The sequence below is a fragment of the Pimephales promelas genome, chromosome 10, assembly GCF_988280905.1.
Source record: "Pimephales promelas chromosome 10, fPimPro1.hap1.1, whole genome shotgun sequence".
Taxonomy (NCBI): domain Eukaryota; kingdom Metazoa; phylum Chordata; class Actinopteri; order Cypriniformes; family Leuciscidae; genus Pimephales; species Pimephales promelas.
This window is the reverse complement of record NC_142778.1, coordinates 21,010,799-21,035,529: the sequence shown is the minus strand read 5'-3', so window position 1 is coordinate 21,035,529 and position 24,731 is coordinate 21,010,799. Positions and strand designations below refer to the sequence as shown.

General features: G+C 41.7%; 1 protein-coding gene across 2 annotated transcripts in view; it reads right to left on the bottom strand.

Moving 5' to 3' along the window:
* otogl (otogelin-like) overlaps nucleotides 1–24,731 on the bottom strand; it is a 52,331-nt gene that overhangs the window by 21,726 nt on the left and 5,874 nt on the right. For both annotated transcript variants that reach the window (XM_089135455.1, XM_089135454.1), the window contains exons 8-32: nucleotides 18,722–18,927; nucleotides 18,353–18,477; nucleotides 18,034–18,140; nucleotides 16,377–16,483; nucleotides 16,173–16,298; nucleotides 15,851–15,959; nucleotides 15,633–15,679; nucleotides 15,172–15,317; nucleotides 14,962–15,094; nucleotides 14,359–14,536; nucleotides 14,123–14,247; nucleotides 13,832–14,041; nucleotides 13,574–13,739; nucleotides 13,396–13,470; nucleotides 12,550–12,593; nucleotides 11,566–11,740; nucleotides 11,352–11,459; nucleotides 4,538–4,676; nucleotides 2,519–2,653; nucleotides 2,209–2,355; nucleotides 2,000–2,119; nucleotides 1,063–1,179; nucleotides 597–753; nucleotides 269–295; nucleotides 14–187 (exon numbers count right to left, since the gene is read on the bottom strand). In XM_089135455.1, the coding sequence (XP_088991581.1) occupies nucleotides 14–187; nucleotides 269–295; nucleotides 597–753; nucleotides 1,063–1,179; nucleotides 2,000–2,119; nucleotides 2,209–2,355; nucleotides 2,519–2,653; nucleotides 4,538–4,676; nucleotides 11,352–11,459; nucleotides 11,566–11,740; nucleotides 12,550–12,593; nucleotides 13,396–13,470; nucleotides 13,574–13,739; nucleotides 13,832–14,041; nucleotides 14,123–14,247; nucleotides 14,359–14,536; nucleotides 14,962–15,094; nucleotides 15,172–15,317; nucleotides 15,633–15,679; nucleotides 15,851–15,959; nucleotides 16,173–16,298; nucleotides 16,377–16,483; nucleotides 18,034–18,140; nucleotides 18,353–18,477; nucleotides 18,722–18,927 (3,203 nt within the window). The remainder of the gene's footprint in view (nucleotides 1–13; nucleotides 188–268; nucleotides 296–596; nucleotides 754–1,062; nucleotides 1,180–1,999; nucleotides 2,120–2,208; nucleotides 2,356–2,518; nucleotides 2,654–4,537; nucleotides 4,677–11,351; nucleotides 11,460–11,565; nucleotides 11,741–12,549; nucleotides 12,594–13,395; nucleotides 13,471–13,573; nucleotides 13,740–13,831; nucleotides 14,042–14,122; nucleotides 14,248–14,358; nucleotides 14,537–14,961; nucleotides 15,095–15,171; nucleotides 15,318–15,632; nucleotides 15,680–15,850; nucleotides 15,960–16,172; nucleotides 16,299–16,376; nucleotides 16,484–18,033; nucleotides 18,141–18,352; nucleotides 18,478–18,721; nucleotides 18,928–24,731) is intronic.

The window sequence follows — 24,731 nt, the reverse complement described above, 5'->3', positions numbered from 1 at the left end:
AGTGTGTTCTCACTGGATGCTCGGTCCTTGTACAGTCCAGTTGTCATCATGAAGTGGAAAATGGTGCTGGGTTGAGCATTGGTCCTCAGGAGGGGAAACACTTCTCCACTGCTCACGTTTGCCCCAAACACACAGACGGAGTCATTTTGCTCTGTGATGGACAGAGTGAACGGACCCTCTCCCAACTCTAAATACACAATAATAAATAAAAAGGTTAGGTGCTTCCATATGTATTCTAGGCAAATTTAAACAAATAAATAATTCCCACCTTGGTTGTAATATTCGCAATCATATGCTGTTAAAAGAAACATACTTGTGTTAGCGTCAATCACATTGTATCATGAGTTTGGATGGATTATTTTAACATTACCAACTTAAAAATAAACATGAAATGGGATTTGTAATGTATTTAACTTCTTCACTGTGACAAACCTGCAACTGAAGCATAATCTAGAATTAGACTTTGATTATATAAACAGATCCTGACAGCAAACGGGCATACTGGGTTTGTTTTGCATTAGAAATGTTCGTATGCATTTGTTAACCTACAATGACAGACAGCACGACCGGGTCAAAAGGTGTGTGCTTGTACTCACGACACACGGTGGGGGATCTCCAGTTCACCGTGATGCCGTTTTGACAGCATTTGTGTGCATACGCTGCAATGCTGGTGCACAGACATTCACAGTCCCCCCCACGGTTGCAGTTGCAGGTGTCCGTTAGGCAGTTCTTATAGAACCAGGTCACATCTACCTGGGGGTCCACAAGGATTAGTTACACACAATACACGGGTATCTAAAATTCCAATTAGCTCGTCAAAAACACACAATTGGTAATGCAACACACAGTCAGGACAATTGACTTTCACCTGAGTGTGTTGTTGGTGGAATGTGCTAGCTTTTCAAACCTATACAGCCCCCTAGTGGCCAGATTCAGATATGCAAACCATCTCAAAGACAGTGTGAGTGTGTGTGTGTACATCTGATGAAGTCTGTGGGTAAGATGTGGCCTTTTTATCTATTGGGCAAATGTGTTGTTAAACCCCAGAGGGGAGCTGCTCACCACATTGTGACATGGAGCGAATACGTCACTGTAGAGGAGGCCGCACTCTCGCTTAGCATACGGCTGTCGGCTGAGATCTCCTTCACATGGTCTGTGAACTACAAAATCGCTCTCACACTGCACACAGCACACGTAATTAAAAGATTTCCTGCTTAGTTAATTTAAGCATCAGAGGAAAGTGTAACAAAGTGCACCGTACTGTTATTATAATTTCACAGTAGATAAGATAGATTTTCACAGCAGATTTTATTTACCGTACTGTTATTATTATTTCACAGTAGTAAAAAACAAAACTATGGCAGAAACTAGGGTTAACATGGTTAATTATAAGTATACACAAAAGTCGGTAAGACTTTTTTAATGTTTCTGATATGATTTAAATGCTGTGCGTGTGCACTAAGCATTTACTTGATCAAAAACACAGTAAAACCAGTAATATTGTGAAATAGTATTAAAATTAAAATATATGAATATATAAATATATATAAAAAATAACAAAAAATACTAAAAATAAATTATTTTTAAGTAGATTTTTAAATGGCATTTATTTAGCTAAATTCTCAGCATTATTACTCTTCAGTGTCACATGCTCCTCCAGAAATCATTCTAATATGCTGATTTTGCAGCTCAAGAAACATTTTGGATTATTATCAATATTGAAAACTGTGATACCTAATATGCTGCTGGAAAATATTTTTTTCTGAATTCTTTTATAAATAAAAAGTTCAAAAGAACAGCATTTGTTTGAAATGGAAATCTTTTGTTACATTGTATACATACTATCACTTCTGATCAATTGAATGCTTCCTTACAGAATAAAAAGTATTCATTTCTTAAAAATAAAAAAAACAGTGACTGCCCAAGACTTTTAAAAGGTCAGTGTACATTTAGTGTACTCCAGTCTCACACAGTAGTATCCTAAAGCTAGGTGTCATACCTGTCCAACAGCCCAACTGTCTCCAAAGGCCTGTGCGTTGCTGACCTCCATATGTCCAGCAGTGGTCATGTCATTTACTGTTACCATGTCAAAGTTTCCACACAAACCACTCATCTGACCCTAAAAGCAGAGCCAAAAACTACATAATAAGAGATATGGTTTGTACAGTGTAACATTGTACTGCTCATTCAAAGAAAACAACCTCTGACCTTCCACTGGGGTCCAGCACGAATATGGACAGTTGTCTTGCGGTCCCATAAAATGGTCAGATCTTGAGCAGGGAAGTGGACCACAGTGTAGTAGCCCGCACCCCAGAGCTGAAACTCATATCCCCTCCCCACAACAGTAGATGAGCTCTGGAGGACAAGGACAAAACCACTTCAAATCAAATGCAGATTACTGTAAATACCGACTACAAGATCTCATAGTTTATAAAAGGATTTTAGACAGCTGAAAATTTAGTTTATAGTTTATAAAAGTGCCATTAGACAGCTGAAGATGGTTATGTCTTGTACTCACAGGTTTGCCAGAGTTATCACTGAAGTAGATTTTGGTGAGGCCAACATAGATGAGCAGGTACTTCATGCAAACAATCCCACTTTCGTAGCAATCTTTATTTTGAGCCATGATGGACACCTCAGTATCACCAACACTCTACATTTAGACACAAGATTAGCATAAGGAAAGTGTGCATTCAATATGATGCTTTATGAGATAACCAGAGTATTAATATGTGCTTTATAAAGTAAATACTAATAAATGCTAAATATCCTTGTAATATGCATGCCAATAGTAATCATACTTTACTGTATTTAAAATACAAGTCAATATATAAAAAATATTGTCAATATATACAAATATAGTCAAAAAATATAGTCAAACAATATAGTCAATATATAAAAATATATATATTAATATAAAAGTCAATATGAGCATAACAGACTTTTTTTTCATCAATATTACAAATCTTTTGAACAGTAGTGAAGCCCCGACCCAATCTCATTCCATTGGCTGAGCAAGAAGCTGACATATCAGACCCGCTCAAGCGAACAATACTTTGAAAGCTCCTCAGAGGCACATTGTTTACTCTCCAGGAAGTCAACCAACCTTAATTATAGATGTCTCTGCATATTAAACTGGGAAAGGAGAAATTATTTTAAGATAAAAAGACAATGTATTTCTGGTACATCAGCTCACTGGCAGTATCATATTATACCTAACAATACCTAGCGTGTTCCCCACGAGGAAAACAGTTTATAAATCATACTGTGATGTTTTTTTGTTGTTTTTTTGAAAACGTAAAATTGCAGAAAGTGTTCTGTGGTTTAGTGGTAGTGATGTGTGTCTGTGTGTGACTAAAGCCATTTCTTTTTGTTGCAATGGAAAAGTCTTTCCCCTGGGTAGATCAGTAGACTCCTCAGAGAATCAGTGGCCTTTAGGAGACACCAAATTCTATTCACCTGCACCTTAAGCATCCACATACACACACACATACGCATACCTGTACACACTTTCTCAGTCATTAAGGGCAGTAGCAGGTTGCATTGCGTAGGCTGATAGAGAACAGATTGCTCTTTGTTATATGCGGCTCTTTGCTGAGTTTCTGTGCTGGGACTGACATTAACTCTGGCTCCATTACCACAGTCCTGTTCTAATTAAAAATCCCCTCTGATTTTCCCAAGATTAGAGGCGGTAGAAGCAGATCTCTTTTCCTGCTACTTTATACATCCTTACTGAAGTCCGCAAAGTGTGAGAGCGCACGCACATGCACAAACACACTCTTTGGCCATGCGTAAAATATTCTTTGGTTTAAAGGGTGCAACACTTTTAGCTGGTAAAACACACTCTTTGTTAAAGACAAGCTGGTAAGAGCCTCTCCACTTGGTCTTAAGACCAGCACACAAGGCATCCAATCGTAACCAAATGCAGCAGTTGTACACTCACGTTTACCCTCACAAAAAAACACTATTACCACGTTATAAGTCAAGAAACCATGGTACCATTAATCACTGACCAATGTAGGCTTTATAAATGGCTGATGGCTATGTCTACAGTGGGGGGTGGGCAATGTATACAGTAGTAATGATTATAACCCAATAATGGTAAAAACACTATAAATCTCATTCAAAATATGACACTGAAGACTGGATTAATGGCTTTTTTTAATTATATTCAAATAGCAAATGGTTCTTTTGAACTGTGTTTTTACAGTATTTTTTTTTTATCAATGCAGCCTTGGTCAGCATAAGAGACTTCTTTTAAAAATAAAATTATACAAAGTCCACCAACCATTAACTTTTGAACAGTAGTGTACATGCATAACATTTCTGAAATTAAATGAACGCTTCTTCCGGACAATGTTTAATTTACTAATAATTCACAAAAGAATTGCCCTTGGTTGTTAGCCAATGCCTATGAATCTCAAGGATATCTGTCAGCTGTTTTTAGTGCCTATCACTAAAAAATATTTTACTTTTTGGCACTTTTTGGCTTGTGTCAGTGTGCCCAAAGTCACAAACACACACACTCAGGAAGTACCTTGACCAGATAGACCTGGCAGTCACTGACGTAATCATACTCCAGGCCATCAAAAGTGTGGTAATGACGGTCACTGTAAATGGTACATACAGCTGGGCATGGTGAATATGTGCAGTTAAAGAACCCGCGATGACAAACACTGGAGGGAGAGAGAGAGAGAGAGAGAGAGAGAGAGAGAGAGAGAGAGAGAGAGAGAGAGAGAGAGAGAGAGAGAGAGAGACCAAATGAAACATTACTTAAAACATACATACACGGATAATTCTGCAATTATTAAAAACAAATATTTCTTCTAAGTATATTTCATCAGTTTTGAAATATTTATCACATGTTCTGATCGTGGCCTTTCATCAACCTTTGATGTGGGTTTTTGTAATGTGTGATGGCATTAATTATTGACTTGTGAGGACGTCGTTTAGAAAATGTTAGTAGTTTAGTGTCTGTAAGGTTTTTGTGTTTAAGGTTTTTGTGTTTATATTGTGATATATTTTAATATAATTTAAAAAATACTTTCCATTAGAATATATTTTCATAAGTAATTTATTCCTGTCAAAGCTGAACTTGCATCATTTACTATGTGATAGTCTTCAGTGTCACATGTTCATTCAGAAATATAATATCGCATTCGTTAGTTACGTAGGTAACTGCGCCAGTATATGGAGTGTAACGTTGATCGTGATGTGTTCTGTGACGTTGAACGTTAATGCTCTGACCCATGCAGTGCATGCGCATTTTTTCTAGGTGTTGTTTTTTCCTCGCCTGCCATTAAAGGCTTGACTAAACCAGTCTCTCATGTCAGCAACACTTTGCATCAAATAAACACTGGCGTGGTGGCAGCTTTACCGTACTCACTCCCCAAGCAGCCTGGTGAGTTCATATGAGATCAGTTCACACTATTGACGCGCATAAACGAGGCACGTTGTGGATTATCTTTGCAGGTGTAACGCAAGATTTAAGCCATGGCGATTACACACAGAGCACCGAAACAATGGTCCCTCACAAAAGTTGACTGTAAACAGAATTGACATCAAAACCTTGTCTACGCTTTATCTCTGGACACAGAGTTTGCTCCATTTCTAGTTGACGGAGCACGCTGGGAAAAGAAGACGAGGGCTTCACCATTCAGAGGTTTCACCGATGATGACTTAGATGTCCCCGCGGCGCAATGGCGCACGTGCCAACAAAAGGTCAGCATGCTTGAGCTCATGCTTGTGGTAGAAAACCTGGATTCTGGCATTCTCGCAGACATCCCTTTTTATGGAATGTAATGACATCTGCATCCGCCTTGCTCAACATCAGGTCTGTGTGGGGTCTGACACATACGAGTATGGTGCCAGTCAAACGTATGAAAACAGACATGCCATTTGGCGAGCTCACACACTTCATGCCACCACATCACATACTGTATGGCCGAGGGATATTGTCGAACTTGAGCTTCCAGCAGAACTAGCTAACATTAGCAACAAGCTTGCTGTTGAGCCGCATGAGGGCCATGCGCACTTTGTTTGCTGCATCGTTGGTTGTAGGGGTATCCGGAAAAATCAGGATTCCCGATTTGACTGATGTACCGAAACGTAAGAAACACATGACCATGTATGCCGTGTTCGCATGACCTATTTAACGGAGTCCCTAACTGAACAAGCCCCAATGGAAACTCCTTAGGCCCCTGTTCGCAAGTCCAGTTTGACAAATTTAGCACTATTCTCTGACCTTATCTCATTAGACCCCAATGGTATTATGACGGCAGACATCAGAGACGGACAAATTTCATGACATTCATAGGGAATTTGATGAGGTCTTCGGTCCGCAGTTTGGGGGCTATAATGGCGCTGCTGGAACTTCCAGGCGACAAGCTAGAATGACAAGGCATTTTTCGAAAGCCTGAAGACATTGACATCGATGTTGAAATATGTCAACCCATCATTTCTTATTAAAAAACCTAATGGGGGGTTTTGTCTTGTTACAGCTTTCGCCGACATGGGTCGTTATAGCAAACCCCAGCTGTCACTTATACCAAATGTGGACGCCATGTTGTATCAGATTGCTCAGTTGAGGTATATTATCGCCACTGACCTCACCGAGGCGTTCTACCAAATTCCACTGTCCAAAGACTCTATAAAGTATTGCGGAGTCGTCACACCATTTAAAGGAGTCCGTGTGTATGCCAGATGTGCCATGGGCATGCCTGGTTCAGAAACTGCGTTAGAAGAACTGACCTGTTGCGTACTTGGTGATCTCCTTCAACAGGGACAGGCGGTCAAGGTTGCTGATGACCAGTAGTGTGGGGCTGACACTCTTGAAGGCCTTCTTGCAGTGTGGAAAAATAAAATGTCTTAGTGGCTCTCCAGGCATCCAATCTGTGCTTATATCCCAGTAAAATTGTCGTTGCCCCGGTCCAGACTGGTATATTGGGGTGGGTGTTGAATCAGGGTACTATTCGCACTAGTTCACAACGTATTGTAACATTAACTTTGTGTGCCCCAAAAGTTGTAACAACACTCTCTATGGCATGCTCGTTCCCAGCCGGAAACAAGGAGCCATAGAATATTGTGTGCCATGTGACGGTGGCAGACATTGCACAGGAGGCCAGAGTCATTCCAATGTTGCACTGGAGTCAGGCAACACTTTAATTTAATGCCAGACCTAGCTTCTGCACATTGCTCCAAAAGCAGTCAGGTGTAGTGGACAGCTTGCCGTCTTGTGGGGGCACACAGTAGCCAGTTGTCCAAATAAGGCAGGATTTGCATCCCCCTTGACCATAGCGAATACAGAGCTGCAGTCATGTACCTTGTGAAGACACGAGGGGCCAGAGACAGAATGTATGGTAGGACATTGGTATATATTGGTAGGCCTGGTTCTTGAAACTGAATTAAAGAACCTAACTGTAATGGAGCAACAATCGGAACATGAAAATAATAATTGAAAACCAATCTTCCTCAATGACAGAAAAGCGTTGAACGCCGACTGCATGTAATATCCGGAAGGGACGAGTTTTCAGGAACAAGTTTAAATGACTTAAATAAGTTTAGATGATGAAAACCACTGTCCTTCTTTTGAACAAGGAAGTAAGTTGAGTGAAAAACGTGACTTTGGGGGTGAACCTTTTATATGGCTTCCTTCTTTAACAGAGAACAAATTTCCTCAGAGGATCCTCCATCACATTAGAGACAATCCTTGAAAACTTTGAGGGCTGGTGTCGAAACGGCAGAGCATACACCTTGCTCAGTCCAGTCCAATCGCAAGGGTATACTGTTGTCTCTTTCCAGTACTGCAGGTGTAGTGCTCCAAGGCGATTGCTACCCATCCCGCCCCCCTGACCCGGTACGTGATTTCCCCTCCCTCCACATTTACATTTATTCATTTAGCTGACGCTTTTATCCAAAGCGACTTACAATTGCAATATATGTCAGAGGTCGCATGCCTCTGGGGCAACTAGGGTTACGTGTCTTGCTCAGGGACACATTGGTGTCTCGCAGTGGATTCGAACCCGGGTCTCTCACACCAAAGGCTTGTGTCTTATCCACTGTACCATCTCTCCCCGCAAAGGTCTGTGTACACCACTGCTTGAAGTGCTATGTGGCTGCTTCTATTAACCTTAGATTAACAGAATAGCTTTTTGTTTGTTATGGTGGTACCTGGAAAGACACTGCTGTATCAAAGTAGAGATTGTCAAATTGGACTGTGGAGGTGATCACTATGACATACAAGAAAGGCCAAAAGCCTTTGCTGGGAGGTATTTCTTGTCATTCCACAAGGGCTGTGCAGGACTGGATTTACCTCGTATTGTGATATAGGCAAAAGCTCATTTTGGGCCCCCCACACCCCTCACACCGTATGACCAAAACCGCTACCGCTAGGAAATGGGGCGTTTTTTCGTCATTAGAACGGCTTCATCTGAGGCAGCCAGTCTATCATGTCACGTTTTGTTTTCATCAGCTTGAAGATTATGAAGATTATTTTAGCTGTAGCTATTTTTTCTGACATTTGGCCAAAATCTCACATTATTATGCTGCGTTCACACAGAACGCGAGTAGCGTGTCAAATTCGCGCCTGGCGCGTCTAGTTTGACGCTTGACCACTTTGTGTTAATTCGCGTGTCAAGAGTGAGACTGACGCGCGTATAAACAAAAGTTTTAATTGGTTAAAGCGGCGCGAATTGGCGGCAAAGTTCAGATTTTTCAACTCGGGCGTCAAAAGCGTGAATGCACAAATAGCACTAACTAAATCATTCGTGCGTAACACGCTATTAAAGTGCCAGACACTCAATTCGCGCAAACTTGACGCGCGAATGAGGCATATTCGCGCCTTCCGTGCCGCGCTCCTGCTCTGCAGGAATTTTTTACGCGCGTAAAGCCTTGTTTACACTCCATGCGTCTGCAAGAGCGCGAGTCTCCGCTGTCTGTGCGCGCACCTCTCCAAACGGACGAGGCATTTATACTTGACGCGCTCGCCGTGCTGTTCTGTGAAACTACAGGGGGCGAACTCGGAGTAATTCTCCTGTAAACCACCAGGAATCAGCAGTGAAGAAGTACAGTAGTTTGCCATTTATTAGTAGTTTATTAATTGCTAATTCATAAAAGAGTTAATGCAATAGGTTTATTGTAGCCTACTTTCACTGCATGTAAACTAGTTAAACAACTGAAGCCTTATTGGAGAGTGTTTAAACCTTCATTTTACCAGCAGGGCTTAATTCTGCTATTGTAGGCTTATTTTGTAGATGTAACCAATTACTTTAGACAAGTGCAAACTAGGTGCTTAATGCAAATGTGTTCCTGTTCACAAAATGAGATGTTATGGTCGCCCATCAATGCAAATGTCTCTGTGTATAGAAGGATCATAAACATGCTGGTACAGATCGTACCAGTTCGGCCAGATTCGGCTCGTAGTCGTCCATCTTTGGATGTGGCACCGCGCGCAAAGTTAGAAAAAGTGCCGTGCACACCGCCAGGCGCAATGGGGTCTTGCGGACCCTACGCGCACGACCGCCCACACCACAATGACGTAATTTTTGACGCGCGCCTTTCACGCTCTTGCGGACGCGTCGAGTATAAACAAGGCTTAACGCATCTTTGCATTGACTTAACATTGAAATCATTCGCGCCTGACGCGCTATTCGCGTCCGGTGTGAACGCACCATAATGTAGCGCTACACACAGGCTATTTTGGCTGTGACTCGACAACAAATACAGGACACTCTTCTCCGCTCCTCAAAAGATTACCCTTTATATAAAGTGTAAGTTAAGTAAAGAAAATGCTATACTTATTCTAAGTACCAGTTCTTTATTTTCAGAAACTCTCCAAACTGCTCGTGGCACTTCAACCATGAAAGAGATAGGGCAGCGTTATGAGGTTTAACTGACAGTTTGAGGAGGCAATGGAGTTACGAGATTTGGTCACAAGCTCTTACTTCTCATTAGTTAAATATTTGTAGCCTGGGGAAAACCCAGACAAATTCCGGCAAATTTAGATTTGCTCTGAACGTTAGTCTGACAAAGAGCTCATTCAAGCCCATTTCCAATCCGTCAAAATCACGGCACCAATCAGAAATGTTGGGGCGGGCTTTACACGATGATGACAGCGCTGGGATTTTGAAGCAGATTTTGTAGCTTACATTACAAAGATGGATGCCGCCTTCGAACATCACTCGTTCAAATCAGCTAAAAATGTCTGTTTAAGCGATTTGAACGTTTCCTTTTCGTTAAAAACGAAGCAAAGAACAACACTCGGACATGTTTCTCCGCCGGCCGCCGCTCTGCATACGTCATCTCCTTCATCGCTCTGACTGGTTTTAGGTCTACCCGCGACGTCCGTTGGTAACACCCCTCTGGAAATGATTTGTCTATGACGCTTTGCCAGACCATAACTCAGATACAACTAAGAATGGTCTGGTTTTAACCAGGCTAAAATATTTGCAAAATGTAAAGAAAGACATAAAGGGTGATCATAGTACGATTTATGTTAAAAATTACAATATTTAAAATTGTTGTAATTTACAGTACTAATTATTGTACATCGTTTTAGCATTAAAGTGAAATAATTACAATAATATCAACAATTCAAAAAATATTATTTCTCCTCATTGTAATTGGGCCCTTCCTTGAAGTGTGAGCATAGGCATGTGCTTAGAATGCCTATGCATAAATCCAGTCCTGGGGCTGTGTGTCTACTGCTTTTAGAGGAGTCATTGCTACTAAAACATTAAAACATTGTTACTCCTCAAGCTGACAGATTAGTAGTTCTTCAGGAAAAGCCTTGACTATTTTTCAGGTGAGTGGCATTCCTCATGAATATGATATTAGGAGTCATCATTAGTCATTAAGCACCGCTTCTGGCAGTCAGGGGGAAATGAAACAGAGCACTAGTTAGATAACTGTGGTTCTGTGTATTCCAAATGACCAACAGAGTTATTAGTCACTCAGAATGCATGAGTACCATATTTGTACACCTGAATTCCAACTGAATTTAAAATGGTTGTAAGGTTCTTAGGAAAATTGCAATATAGAATTGTCATGATTTTAACACTTTATAAATTAAAATAGTAAGAAAGGTCTGGGTTGAGGGCAAGCCCATAACAAATAATTCTCTCAAAAGTAACTTTTCAACACTCTAGGCATAAGTGACACAATAAAAAAAAAATGTTGAAAGCTCTTACAATCTGTCCTAGTACATTTCCCCTTTCTTTAAAATCATGCTAGTGATTAGAAAAGCTCCACTAACTGAAGAATCGACTATTAAATGAAAACATAATTATGGAAGCTAAGCTTAAAAAAACAAAAAACTAAAAAAAAAACAACGACAACAACAACAACACACTGACCACCGGTAGCACGGAGTGTCCACTGCCTCTCCAGGGAGATACTCTAGACCGAGCCATGCACAGGGGCAGTTCTCTGGGTAATAGCAGTCTCCATTATGAATCACTAGCCTGTTCCAATTAAAGAAGATGGTGTAATATTACATTCTCTGGTGTCAATAGACATACATACTTTTCAAAACATTTGTTCCAAATGCAAAAAAAAGAAAGTGATTACCCAGCAGGACATCCACATCCTGGTACACATGGGGTCATGGGAGGGCAGGTCAGGTTCAGCATCAGGTTTCGACAAGTGAGTTCACAGGCCATGCCCACACCTGAAGGTCCACGCCCACTCTGACCCCTACAGCTGTAGTAGACTTTGCCATTTGGACAATCTCCTCTCTCAGGCTCTGAAAAATGAATGGAGAGTGAATGGTTAGGAATAGTTCACTTCAAATTGAAAATGATGTCATCATTTACTCACCCTCAAGTTGTTTCAAACCTGAATGAATTTCTTTCTTCTGCTGAACACATATATTTTGAAGAATGTCGGTCAAGAATGAAATTCATACAGGTTTAGAACAAATAAATGAGTAAATGATGGCAGAATTTTCATTTTGAAGTGAACTGTTCCTTTAAACTAAACTGTATAGGGAACTCAAGTGGTGCTTGCTCATGCAAAAGTTTGAATGCATTGGTTTGAGTTTTCTAGATGATTCACTAGATATGAGATACTAGTTTTATCACTAGTCTGACTCAACTTTCCACTCACCTCAATAAGAAACATGATGTGAGAAGTCATTTAAAACAATAAAGAAAGAGTTACGTGCCAAAGTATAATAATTTGTGTTAGTTGTTTGTGTTCAAACGCATACTAGTGATGACTGCAACACTAATAATTACCAAAAGGTAATTTAACTATTTCAAATCATAGCCACTGGAGAAAAAAAAAAAAAGTCAAAACGGCAAGCAAAAAAGCAAAAAGTGGAATTTGGTCTCTTCCCAAGTCTCCCTCTTTCTTTGTGCATGTGTATCTGAGGTTCAGATCTGTCAGACATTCATTGTGCTCAATGAGTTACCTCTGAGGATAGTACTGCTTGCTTACCCTCTAAGATGAAAAAAGTCTTTTACTGGGGAAGGCAGAGGTAAAAGGGAATAGAGGGAGACAGACTGATGAAATGCAAAGAAAGCAAAGAAAAATTAGAAAGTAAAGGTTTACCTCTTTCTTCTGGCACACACTCCATACGGCCATTTCTGCAGAGACTAAAGAAAAAGACACATCGAAATATACATTATCAATATACATACATATACATATTCTTATGTAATGGATAATCTAATTTTAACACTCTTCTCACCAAAGCTGCATTTATTTGTTAAAAAATGTGTAATATTATTCTGAAATAGTTAAATAATTTAATATAAATTAAATTCAACGTTTTGTATTTGAATATATTTTAAAATATAATTTATTCCTGTGATCCAAAGCTGAATTTTCATCAGTCACATTCAAAAATCAATATGCTTATAATTGGGTGATCAAGAAACATCACTTATTATTATTATTATTCTGAACACACGATTTCAGGATTCTTTTGATGAATAGACATTTCAAACAAACATAATTTATGTGAAATTATTGTTTTAATCCTTTATAAATATAATTGAATCCATTATAAATATCTAGCAAATGAGAAAAGCTTTATAATTTATCAAATTGACAAGCAAAAAAGTGGAATTTGCTCTCTCTCCTTTTGTATATAACAAACCTGTACACATATTGCCTTTTGTCTATTTTATAAATTGTGTATTTTTATATATTTTTATAATCTGTCTTGTTTTTTGTCATTCTGTCTGTGCTGTGGAAGCTTCTGTCACTAAGACAAATTCCCCGTATGTGTATACATACTTGCCAATAAAGCTCATTCTGATTCTGATTGAAAATCTTTACAGTCACGTTTGATCAATTGGGAAAGTTATTGTATAATGCAAACCATGCAAACCTACTTGTTGCTATAAATCTGTATGTGTTTGACAACAAAATCCTCCATGTCCACTCACTCACCATGGACCAGATGAACTGAAGGACACTTCACCAGGCTGAAACACCGAACCCATGAAGTAACAGTGACACTGGGAGCTGAAATTAAACCCAAGACAGTTAAAAAAAGGAAAATGTCTATTTATATGCTAGTGTTCAGACATTACAAGGTGGTATTGGAGTTTGGTGTATTCAGACGTACAGCAGCACACAGCGCTGGCGAGTGTGATCGTAAAATGATCCCTCATTGCAACTGCATCCTTCAGCGCAGTCACCATCACACACTTCAGCACTGCTGATTGACTGACATGTCCTCCCGCATGCTGATGTGCACGGGTGATACATCATCCCACCTAAACACACCATTCCTACCCACAAACGCATAGACAAATTACTTCCTAAACATACTCATGTAACAGAAAGTTGTAAAGTCAAATACATGTAGGGATGACCAACGAACCGCACTCAGAGACATGCGCTCTGAAGTTGATGGTGATGTGATGCTTGCTGCAGATGTATGCATAGTGGGACAAAGCAGTGCAGAGGCAGACGCTGCCACATCGACAAGCCTGGTAGCGGCACTGCTGGTGGTACACGCTGGGACTAACATATGCATGGCACGGTGCAAACACTTCCTCCAATAGCACATCACACTGGGCAGCATAAAACACTGAAACAACATTTCTCGAAATCATGCATTGCATTTGTTTACCTGAGTCTTTGGACAAGCGAAAAGGATTAACATATATACCATTTTGTTGGTTCATTTCACAGGGGTCGATAATGGGTATGTTGACGGGGCTGATGCACGCTGAAGACACTTTCCAGGCGTTGACGTGCAGCTGTGGAGTTCCTTCAATCATGCCTGCAGGAGAACTGGAGAGTAAAAACACATTTATTTAGTTGTTCACAAAAGTCCAAAGATTACATAATGATACTGAGAGACATTTAAAATGTTTTGCAGAAAATTCAGTCTCCGTTTCTCACAGGAAATCATCCCGTAGGTTCCCGTTGAGGGTCCCGCAGAGGCCAAGAGTGGAGCCCGTCCAGGTGCTGTCCAGCTGAAGGTAGATTCGTCCACCCTGCCAATCATACTGAAACCTCAGGCCAAAGACAGATCGCAGACCCACAAACAGAGACGTCAACCGACGCACGTTCACCATGTCTAATAAACAAACAGAAATAAAGAATAGGATTATAAGAAATGTATTCTAATTGTTTTTCTTTTATATTCAAATGTATTCTAATTATTATCTATGTAGTAGACACACTTTTATTACTACTTTTGTAGCAGAAATATTTAATAGGCAATTGCAATATTTTTGGTTACATACTGTATGTATATTTTAACTTGATTAGCTCTCATATTTCTGCATTTCTAGGTTCAGCATTTAACCTGGAAATGTGACTAGTAGTACAAATTAGAAAGATAGATTAGGGCTGGTTTAGATTACGAAAATTAGGACTGTCCCACACAGTCTTGTTTTCATTTGCAGTAAATTAAATATGGCATCTACCTTGACTAAGGTATAAGAAACATTTTCTGTTAAACGGCCCAGTACCGATGTAAAACTGAGAACATGTCCTTACCATCTGAATAAGGCAAATTGACAGCCATACTAGCCCCAATGACAACTTCCCCTTCTCTTGTGAGAGTGAGCTGTCTGCTGACGTCTTCATCCACCACCAGAGCCACTGAGTGGATGCAGGAGTGCTCCTGAGACTGAGAGACGAAAAGCCACAATTAAACACACACAAGACATCTCTGATCACACACATTTCCAGACATACTCTTTTTACCTCTCCACAGGCAGTGTACTGTAGTGTGACAGTAAACTTGGTGCTGCCACGGCTCTTCACTAGCACATACTGGCAAGAGCCCATGTGCATGAAGATCCGCCCATCGAATGTTGTCACATGCGTGTCACCCATTACTGTGCATTCCGCTAGAGGTTGACAAAAATCATATTATTATAAAATAATCATTGAATACAAACTCATTTTGTAAGATACAGAGCTCATAAGAAGACAAGGTGATGGAAAAAATAGATGGAAGGAAAATTGGTATTTAAATCAAAAATGTTGCGTTCGCCCAGAAAAACCTTTTATGTTAACTTGAGTAACTTTGTGTTTGCTCGCAAAACTTATATTCAGACAAGAAACTTTGCGTTAAACTTAAATAAAATACAAAAACGCCTAGTTTTACAATGTTTTTGGTATGGTATTATGTAAAAATGTACGATACAAAGGTTGTTATTTACCAGTGCAATTGTTTTCAGTGCAGTTCCACACTCCTCCCATACAGACACTGAAAATGTAATTCACATTAGATGGATTCACTCATGAATTCAACACATTTGATAAGAAACCGGGTTTTCTATTATCAGCTACTGTGATCATCAACTGGTTAGAAATGGGAGAAGCATGTTTTTTATTTAGTGTTTTAGGTGTAAAAGAGTGAAAATTGGATGTTTCTAACCAGACACTGCAGCCCTGCTCCAATACATGACCCAGAGGATATGCTGTACCATGGTACACACAAGGGCACTGAGAGACTGCAATACAGGTACCATTCTGCAAAATCTGACCTGAGAAAGAGTCAGATACAGAAAGAGAAGCCATGAGTGAAACAAGTCAGCTCTAGTCATAAAAGTCATAGAAAAATTAAAACCATCAACAAATAACTGCAACATGCATTCTGGATTCCCCAAAAAGGCTCACTTACATTCTCCTCATAATAGCAAACATTCAGGAAAATTAATAATTACACCCCCATTTAAGCATCTGATTATCAGTCTCACCATCTGGGCAGTAACATCCATCCAGGCAGTGTAGATTGGTGCCCAAGCACTCCTTCTCAAAAGTGCATGTTGGCGGGCAGCAGCTGATACAGTCTCTGTGGACAAAACTTTCCTCACATCCGTCCGCTGAAATGCAAACATATCACATAACCAGCTGCAAAGTTTATGCCATATGTTATCCTCATGACAAGAAAGCTGACTAACCGCATGTAGGAAAACTGTCCCTCCATTCTCTGACGGGGTAGCCCACATGAGAACAAGCCCTGGTGTACTCAACCAAAGTCCGACAAAAGGTCTCCTCATCATCTGATCTGGAAATAAAAAAAACAACATTTAAATGTTAATAAACACAAAACAGCCAAAAATACAAATAGTTTAAGATGGGCGGGAAGTCAATACTAAAGAAATCTCCTTTAGTATGGTGATATAAGACTGAGCAGTACAGCTGCAAGTTCAACTTGCTCCTGCAATCTGATACTCTTTCTACCTCTTCAGTCAACAGTTGAGTCTGAAATTGTTCATAAACCCCAGCAGCTATTTCATCACTGTAATCAATACACACACACAGACACACAGACACTAGTACTAGTGCAAGCATAATTACATTGCATGCACACATACATATAGGCTACATATGTTCACAAACATTCTTTCTGCAGCTTTTGCTATATTCAAGATATTTTAATTACTATAATTAACATAATCCTGTTGGAATTACGAGGTGTAGAATGGAGGAAAGAGGCGAGGGAGAAAAAAAATTCAAGAAGGGAGAGGAAGAGAGAGAGAAAGTCTACTTAAAATCCTAAATGCAATAAACAGAAATGTTCAATATTAACATTAAACGTTAATATCAAGTATTCGACAATTAGTCATCTGATTTTTTTTATTTTTCAATTTTGTAAAACTAACTATACCCCCACATTTTTAAGCAAATAATTGAAAAAGATCATAGAAAATCCCCAATGAATTTTAGTTCTAAGATAACTAGTCTTAAGATTTTAGTGATCAAAACATTGCTGTAAATGATATAAGGTTTGTTAATGTTAACTGAAACTATTAAACAATTAATATTTTTTGTCTATTTATTTTTTAATTAATGTTTTGTTAATAAAATATAAATATTAGATTAAATAATTGAATAACTGAAATAAATACGTTTAGGCTGAAGTTTTTTATTACTAATTATAAAAACTAAAAACATAAATAAAAATAAATCTAAAGAGAAAGAAATATATGCTATATATATATATATATATATATATATATATACAAAAATACCTAATACAATTAAATTAAATATACAAATTTTATTTATAGTGCTGTACACTTAATGTACAAATCTTTACATAAGATGTATACTAGAGCTATTATTATTGTTTATTCTGTTTATTTATGTTCTCAATTAAATCCCTGTTCTATACAGTGTGTATGTACCAAGAGCTCTTGTAAAAAAAAAAACACACAAAAATTTCCTTGTGTGTATGTGCACACTTGGCGAATAAAGCTCATTCTGATTCTGATAAAAATTACAAAAAAGACAAAATTACTAAAACTAAATTTAAAACTGAAAATATATTTGAAAATGTATATAATTCAAAATATTAATAAATACTATAATAGTATATAAATTATAATAAATAACACTAATTTAGATTATATGAAATCATTCTAAGGTGCTTAGTTGATCTCTCAGTATGGCCAGTTGTTTTGAGACCAGCAAGCAAACCAGCTAAACACTCATTTGGACAGACTGAGAAGCCAGTTAGAATAACTTAATCCAGCTAAGATCAGCAAAAGGTTTTTTTCAGCAGGCTTCAACTTCAGTTACACCATTTAGACAAAAGCACCACACTTGACTTACAAACACATGTCCGAAACACAACTGGCAACAAATGGATTTGGGTCAATGTTCTCATGGCAGGAGATGAAAGGAAAGAAAAGCAATGCACTGCACTTCTCAATGGCATCCTGCTCAGATAACACACAAAAAACAAAAGTTGCTAAAACAGGTTTTAAGGTGGATAACCAAAAATACTCTGCATGCAAGTTTCACATTTTACTGAATGCACACTCACACTTAAGCACGTATGACTTCTCTTAAACACTTGTTTTAAACTATCATACATAATAAGACCCATTTAGCTCAATTCAAACCGAGAATGCAGTGTGTACAAGCGTACATCCATATCGGACTCAGATGAGCATGGTCCAGGGAAATCATCATCAACCTGAGGACAGGGTCTCTCCTGGGGCAAATCTACTGCCCAGCTGTTCCCAAATTCAGCAATGTCATCAGAAACTATACCTGAGGATGCAAAATGCAAAGCAATAAAGTCACAATAATAGATTTGCAGCAAATTCGATTTTAGCACTGTTTCTTGTGAATTCAACTGTCCCAAAAATGTTACAACTCATCTCTAAATAGAAAACACTGGGCCAGGACAGGTGTGTTCGAACTGAGTATGCAGCTCTGCTCAGCTTTGATATAATTGTCCTGAATTTGCTGCTGACTGAGATGATAAGTGTGTGTACAGGCCTGTTTGTCTCACCATGGCTGCTGCTGAGATCATCCGATCCGTCATCATTATAGTTTCCACACAGACCACAAGGCCTTCCTTTGTGTGCTTCGGTCATTTTGAGGTAGACTCCAGAGCTCCCGTCCCACGCCAGAGAGAAGCCAAACGTGCTCTTCACCAGGATGTAGTCAGCCAACCGCTCAATGAAAACATTACGTACTGTCTGTGGCAGACTCAGCCTGAAAACATGCACATGAAACAGACAAATAACACAAAAAATTAATGTTTTCTGACAAACCATACACATCAAACAGTTATTTATACCTCTGGCGTCAGTAGATTTATTAATTCGTTTTTTCATGAATTCATCAAAGATTCACAACACATTTGGGTCAGTAAGATTTTTTAATGGCTTTAAAATAAATCTCTTATGCTCACCAAGGCTGCATTTATTTGATCAAATATTCAGTAAAACATTTATATTTTGTTTTATAAAATCATTATACTGTTTTCTATTTTTATTGATTTTACAGTGTAATTCATTCCAGCTGAATTTTATTTTATTTATTTATTTATTTGATTCATCATTACTGTAACGTACGGACAGAGACGGTCGGATCCATGTGCAGCACTTTATTAAAACAGGCAGACATGAAAACTAGCAAACACTTAAACAAAGGGGCAATCCAGAAACTCGTGGTCAAAACAGGCAATGGTCGAGGCAGGCAGCACAGGTTCGTGAACAGTCCAGGAAACAGGCAAGGGTCAAGAGTCCAGGGAAACACGGAGACACAGAACAGGGAATAACGCTCGGAATTGCACGCTTACAGTGTAACAAGACTTCGCAAGGGACACAGGGAAAACTCAGGCTTAAATAAGGAACTCAATAACCAATAATGAAACACAGCTGAACATAATGAAACACAAAGAGTCCATGGGGAAACAAACATGGGGAGAGGGTGCCCTCTAGTGGCTCTCGAGGGCACCACGGCTGCTGATCGTCACATAACCCCCCCTCTAAGGAGCGGCTTCCAGACGCTCCTAAGAGCTCCGGGGGGAGGTCAACGGGGGCTGGGATGGAGGGCCAGGCCCATGGAGAGGCAGGAGGCCAGGCACATGGAGAAGCCTGGGGCCGTGGAGCGTGGGTGACCAGGAAGGAGCAGGACGTGATGGCGGCCAGGGCAGAGCAGACACAGGCGAGGTCCATGACAGCCTCGCCTCCATGGCCCTCACGGACTCAGAGGTCCATGTCAGGATCACCTCCATGGCCCCCACAGAGTACCTACTGCCCCCCCCCAAAAAATACTTGGGGAAATTCACGGGAGGAGCCTCTGGGTGGTGAACTGGTACAGGAAAGGCCTCCCGGAGCTTGAAGGGTGCAGGCAGAGCGAGGCGCAGAGGCGGGGCCGGCAGGGCGAGGCGCAGAGGCGGGGCCGGCAGGGCGAGGCGCAGAGGCGGGGCCGGCAGGGCGAGGCGCAGAGGCGGGGCCGGCAGGGCGAGGCGCAGAGGCGGGGCCGGCAGGGCGAGGCGCAGAGGCGGGGCCGGCAGGGCGAGGCGCAGAGGCGGGGCCGGCAGGGCGAGGCGCAGAGGCGGGGCCGGCAGGGCGAGGCGCAGAGGCGGGGCCGGCAGGGCGAGGCGCAGAGGCGGGGCCGGCAGAGCGAGGCGCAGAGGCGGGGCCGGCAGGGCGAGGAGTCTGGGCACGCTCACCGGGGCCTGGCGAACCAAACGAGTCCTCCTTCTCCTCCTGCGGCGGCGCGTCACAGGGCTAGACACACTCGCTGGGCTGGACAACTCACTCACTTGAAGAGGAGATGCAGCGCTCACTTGAAGAGGAGATGCAGCGCTCACTTGAAGAGGAGATTCAATTACTTGAACTGAAGACTCACTGGACAGACTAAATTCAACACTGGACACACTTGATTCACTCGGCTCAGCACTTGACTCACTTGACTCGGCACTCGATTCACTCAGCTCGCTATTTGACTCACTTGATTCACTCAGCTCGGCACTTGACTCACTCGAGTCGGCTGACACGCGCTCAAACTCCGGTTCGACCCGCGACACCTCCGCTGTTTTAGGAACAGCACTTTTAACAGGGCCAGTGCGGGATACGGGCTCGAGGGGTCCGACATGATGAGTGGTTTTGGCAGGAACGATATGCTTAGAAGCTCCTCTGACGGTCCTTAAGGGAGGATCAAACAGTTTAGCGAGCTGAGGCTTATGCGGCGTGCGGAGTGAGTGAGAGAAATCCGCCGCATACGAACCTCCCCGGCGCAGGGAAAAGAGCAGTTCCTCGAGACCCTCCTTTTCTGCGGGGAGTTCAAAAGCCTTTCTGAACAGGGCGGTAAACACGTCGAAAGGAGGAAACGACATCCGACCTGGTTCCCAAAACGTGCCTGCCCACTCCAGAGCCTTTCCAGTCAACAGTGAGCAGATGAAAGAAACGCGGTCGGTATCCGAGGCGTATAACTGGGGCCGATGACTCATGTACCAGCTGCACTGCTGCAGAAATCCTTCACACGCTTCAGGTGAGCCATTAAACTTCTCGGGAAACGGCGTACTGGAATTACTGCATGCGGTACTCACACTGGGTTGCGGTGGAACAGGTGCAGCGGGGGTTTGGGCTTGATTAGCCGCTGTGCTTGAGCTCTGCGGAGACCATGATTGCACGGAGCTAGCTAGTTCCTCGAGGAGAGAAGTTAGTCTCGCCAGCTGAGAACTATGAGAGGCTAGCATTGAAGAGCGGGTCTTGACCACGGCGGATAGATGCAGAAAGTCTGCTGGATCCTCGTTTGGCGAAGTCTTCTGTAACGTACGGACAGAGACGGTCGGATCCATGTGCAGCACTTTATTAAAACAGGCAGACATGAAAACTAGCAAACACTTAAACAAAGGGGCAATCCAGAAACTCGTGGTCAAAACAGGCAATGGTCGAGGCAGGCAGCACAGGTTCGTGAACAGTCCAGGAAACAGGCAAGGGTCAAGAGTCCAGGGAAACACGGAGACACAGAACAGGGAATAACGCTCGGAATTGCACGCTTACAGTGTAACAAGACTTCGCAAGGGACACAGGGAAAACTCAGGCTTAAATAAGGAACTCAATAACCAATAATGAAACACAGCTGAACATAATGAAACACAAAGAGTCCATGGGGAAACAAACATGGGGAGAGGGTGCCCTCTAGTGGCTCTCGAGGGCACCACGGCTGCTGATCGTCACAATTACTCCAGTCTTCAGTATCGCATGCTCCTTTAGGAATCATTCTCCTATGCCTCCTATATTTTCTGCTCGAGAAACATTTCTCTGTTAAAAAAAAAATGTGTGCTGCTTAATATTTTTGTGTAAACTGTAATACATGTTTAGGATTCTTTGATGAAAATAGAAGAACAGAACGTCTAAGTTACTAATGTAACCACCCATGGGGGTCAGTTTGGTTTGAAATGTGCTGGGGACAGAGATGTATTCGGAAGGGCATTTTCAAAAGTGCTGGGTACAATGACGCATTCTTTTTTTCTCTTTTGAGTAGGTCATGTTTTGAAAGACGATGTCCTGTAGCTTCCTGATGTACATAAATAAAAATGAGCACAATGTCCGAGTATAGTGTATATAGAGTATATACGCCCTTTGTTGTAAATGTACAGTGGTGGTCCAGAGGAAGAATTTTTGCCTAGCGTGTCGGGACTCGGGAGGTTTGAAGTTCTAATTCCGCACTCGTATAGTTTTTTTTCCCCCTCATCAAAACCAATAATGTGTATCAGTGGTTGAATTGATATTATGTTTATCAGTGGTTGTATATGTTTTGATGAGGGAAAAAATATATACGAGAGCGGATTAGAACCCATGAAACGGAGGACACTTTGTGTGCATTTTGATTTGTGATTTCACCGGAACGAATCTCCGCAACGGATTGAAGCGCGTTTCCGAGAGAAGACAACACATTTAAGTGCTAGATCGCCTGTTATTTAACAAGTAAATTAAACGAATGCTGTTAACTGGAGATGTTTTATTTGTATTGGTACATCTGTGCCGCGAGATGTTTCAAAAGTGGTGGGGACAAAATCGACCCAGGCAAAAAGTGGTGGGGACATGTCCCACCCATCCCCCCCGTAAATGACGCCTATGTAACCACCGTTCTCTGAAGGAGGGAATGGAGAAGGTATGTCAGAACTGAAATGACAGATTGGGATTTGATTGGGAACCCAATCACCTTCGACTGTAAACGAAATGAGCCAATGGACATTGGCGTGTGAGATTTGCAGCGAGCGCCCCACCCAGCACAATGGGTTTATAAGGAAGTCCTCTTGCATCGCACATTCAAGTTTGCCACTGAGGAGCCGAGACGGTGTGTCCTGGCCATTCAGCAGTGGTACGGCTATTGTGGCAACGGGATTTAACATCTCTGTTCCCTCCTTCAGGGAACGGGGGTTACATTAGTAACCTAGACGTTCACTATCAGTCAGTCACGTTCAACATTACGTCAGAACTGGACTGACGTATTGGGACCTATACCAAAACGCCATAATTGCTGCCCCTTCCAGCACCCTGCGAAAGCCAGCTAATTCCCTTATCTGCTGGGGTGGAGAAAGGACATGACTTAACGCAGAGAGAGTGTTGATCACTGCTGTTCCTTCTGAGCCACACAGTGACACTATTGGATAACACTGGGAAAGGGATGCTACGGAGACCACATTCTACCCGTAGGGAGGTAACGTGAAGATTAAACATATGGACTGACCCATTAGGGCAGAGCTACATATGGAAGGTCTCTGAGGTAGATTCAGCCAAGCTATGGTGAAGTTAATCCCGAGCAGAGACGGAAGGGCGGGATCTGCCAAGGGAAAGATATGGGCTCGCCGACAGGGAAGCCATACCGTAAAAGAATACACATGTGGGATTACCCGAAGGGGAAAATACAACATGAGGGTACCTAGTCTACTATAAGGGCTCTAGTATAGTCTTGTATATCCTTCTGGGCATACACACAAGTGCTAGACCCAGCGCTGGACGCCTCCGTAGCATCTGACTGCCAAGGGTGCTGGAGGAACTAGGAGGGGAGTGGCACTGCAAGCGAGACACCCAGTGAGCCCCCAATCTTAATGGCTACTTGTGGCGAGTACACAGGAGGACACATGCACTACAAGGAGATTGTAAAACCTTGCAAACGTGTTAGGTGTCGCCCAGCCCGCAGCTCTACAAATGTATGCTAGTGAGGCGCCAGCACAAGGCCACACGCCACAGAAGTCGACACTTCAAGTGGAATGAACCCTCACCCCAAGGGCGCTAGGTCTTAGGCCAGATATGTCAAGACTATGGTGTCCACTATCCAGTGGGCCAACCTCTGCTTGGACATAGCTTTTCCCTTCTGCTGGCCTCAGGTCCTGAACCTCTGTGTTTGGTCCACGTACAGGCGCAAAGCTTGAACAGGACAGAGCAAAGTGAGGGCTGAGTCTGCCTCCTCTAGGGGCAGCACTTGCAGGTTCACCACCTGATCCCTAAAAGGAGTGGTGGGAACCTTGGGCATGTATCCTGCCCAGGGCCTCAGGATTATGTGAGAGTTGGCCATTCCGAATTCTAGGCACGAGTCATTGACCGAAAATGCCTGCAGATCCCCAATGCAGTCAGGAACGCCATCTTAAGAGAAAGGATTTTAAGCTCTACTGACTGTAGTGGTTCGAAGGGCGCTCTATGTAAGGTTGCTAAGACTAAGGAGAGGTCCCAAGAGAGTACAAGGTGAGGGCAGGGAGGATTCAGACTCCTCATGCCCGTCAGGAACCTGATTATCAGGTCATGCTTTCCCACAGTCTTAGAAATCTACTGCATCGTGATGTGTGGCGATAGTGGCAACATACACTTTCAGGGTGGAGGGAAACTTCTCGGTGAGAAAAACACCATTCTACAAACATGTTCCACTTCAGACTTGTGACTCTTTCTTAATTCTTGCTGAGAAGAAATGAACAGTTTTCAAATTCAAATTAAATTTTTTTTGCCCCGCAAGGAGACAAAGAGTCGTAAAACTCCCTCCAAAGGGGTAGGTTCGCATAG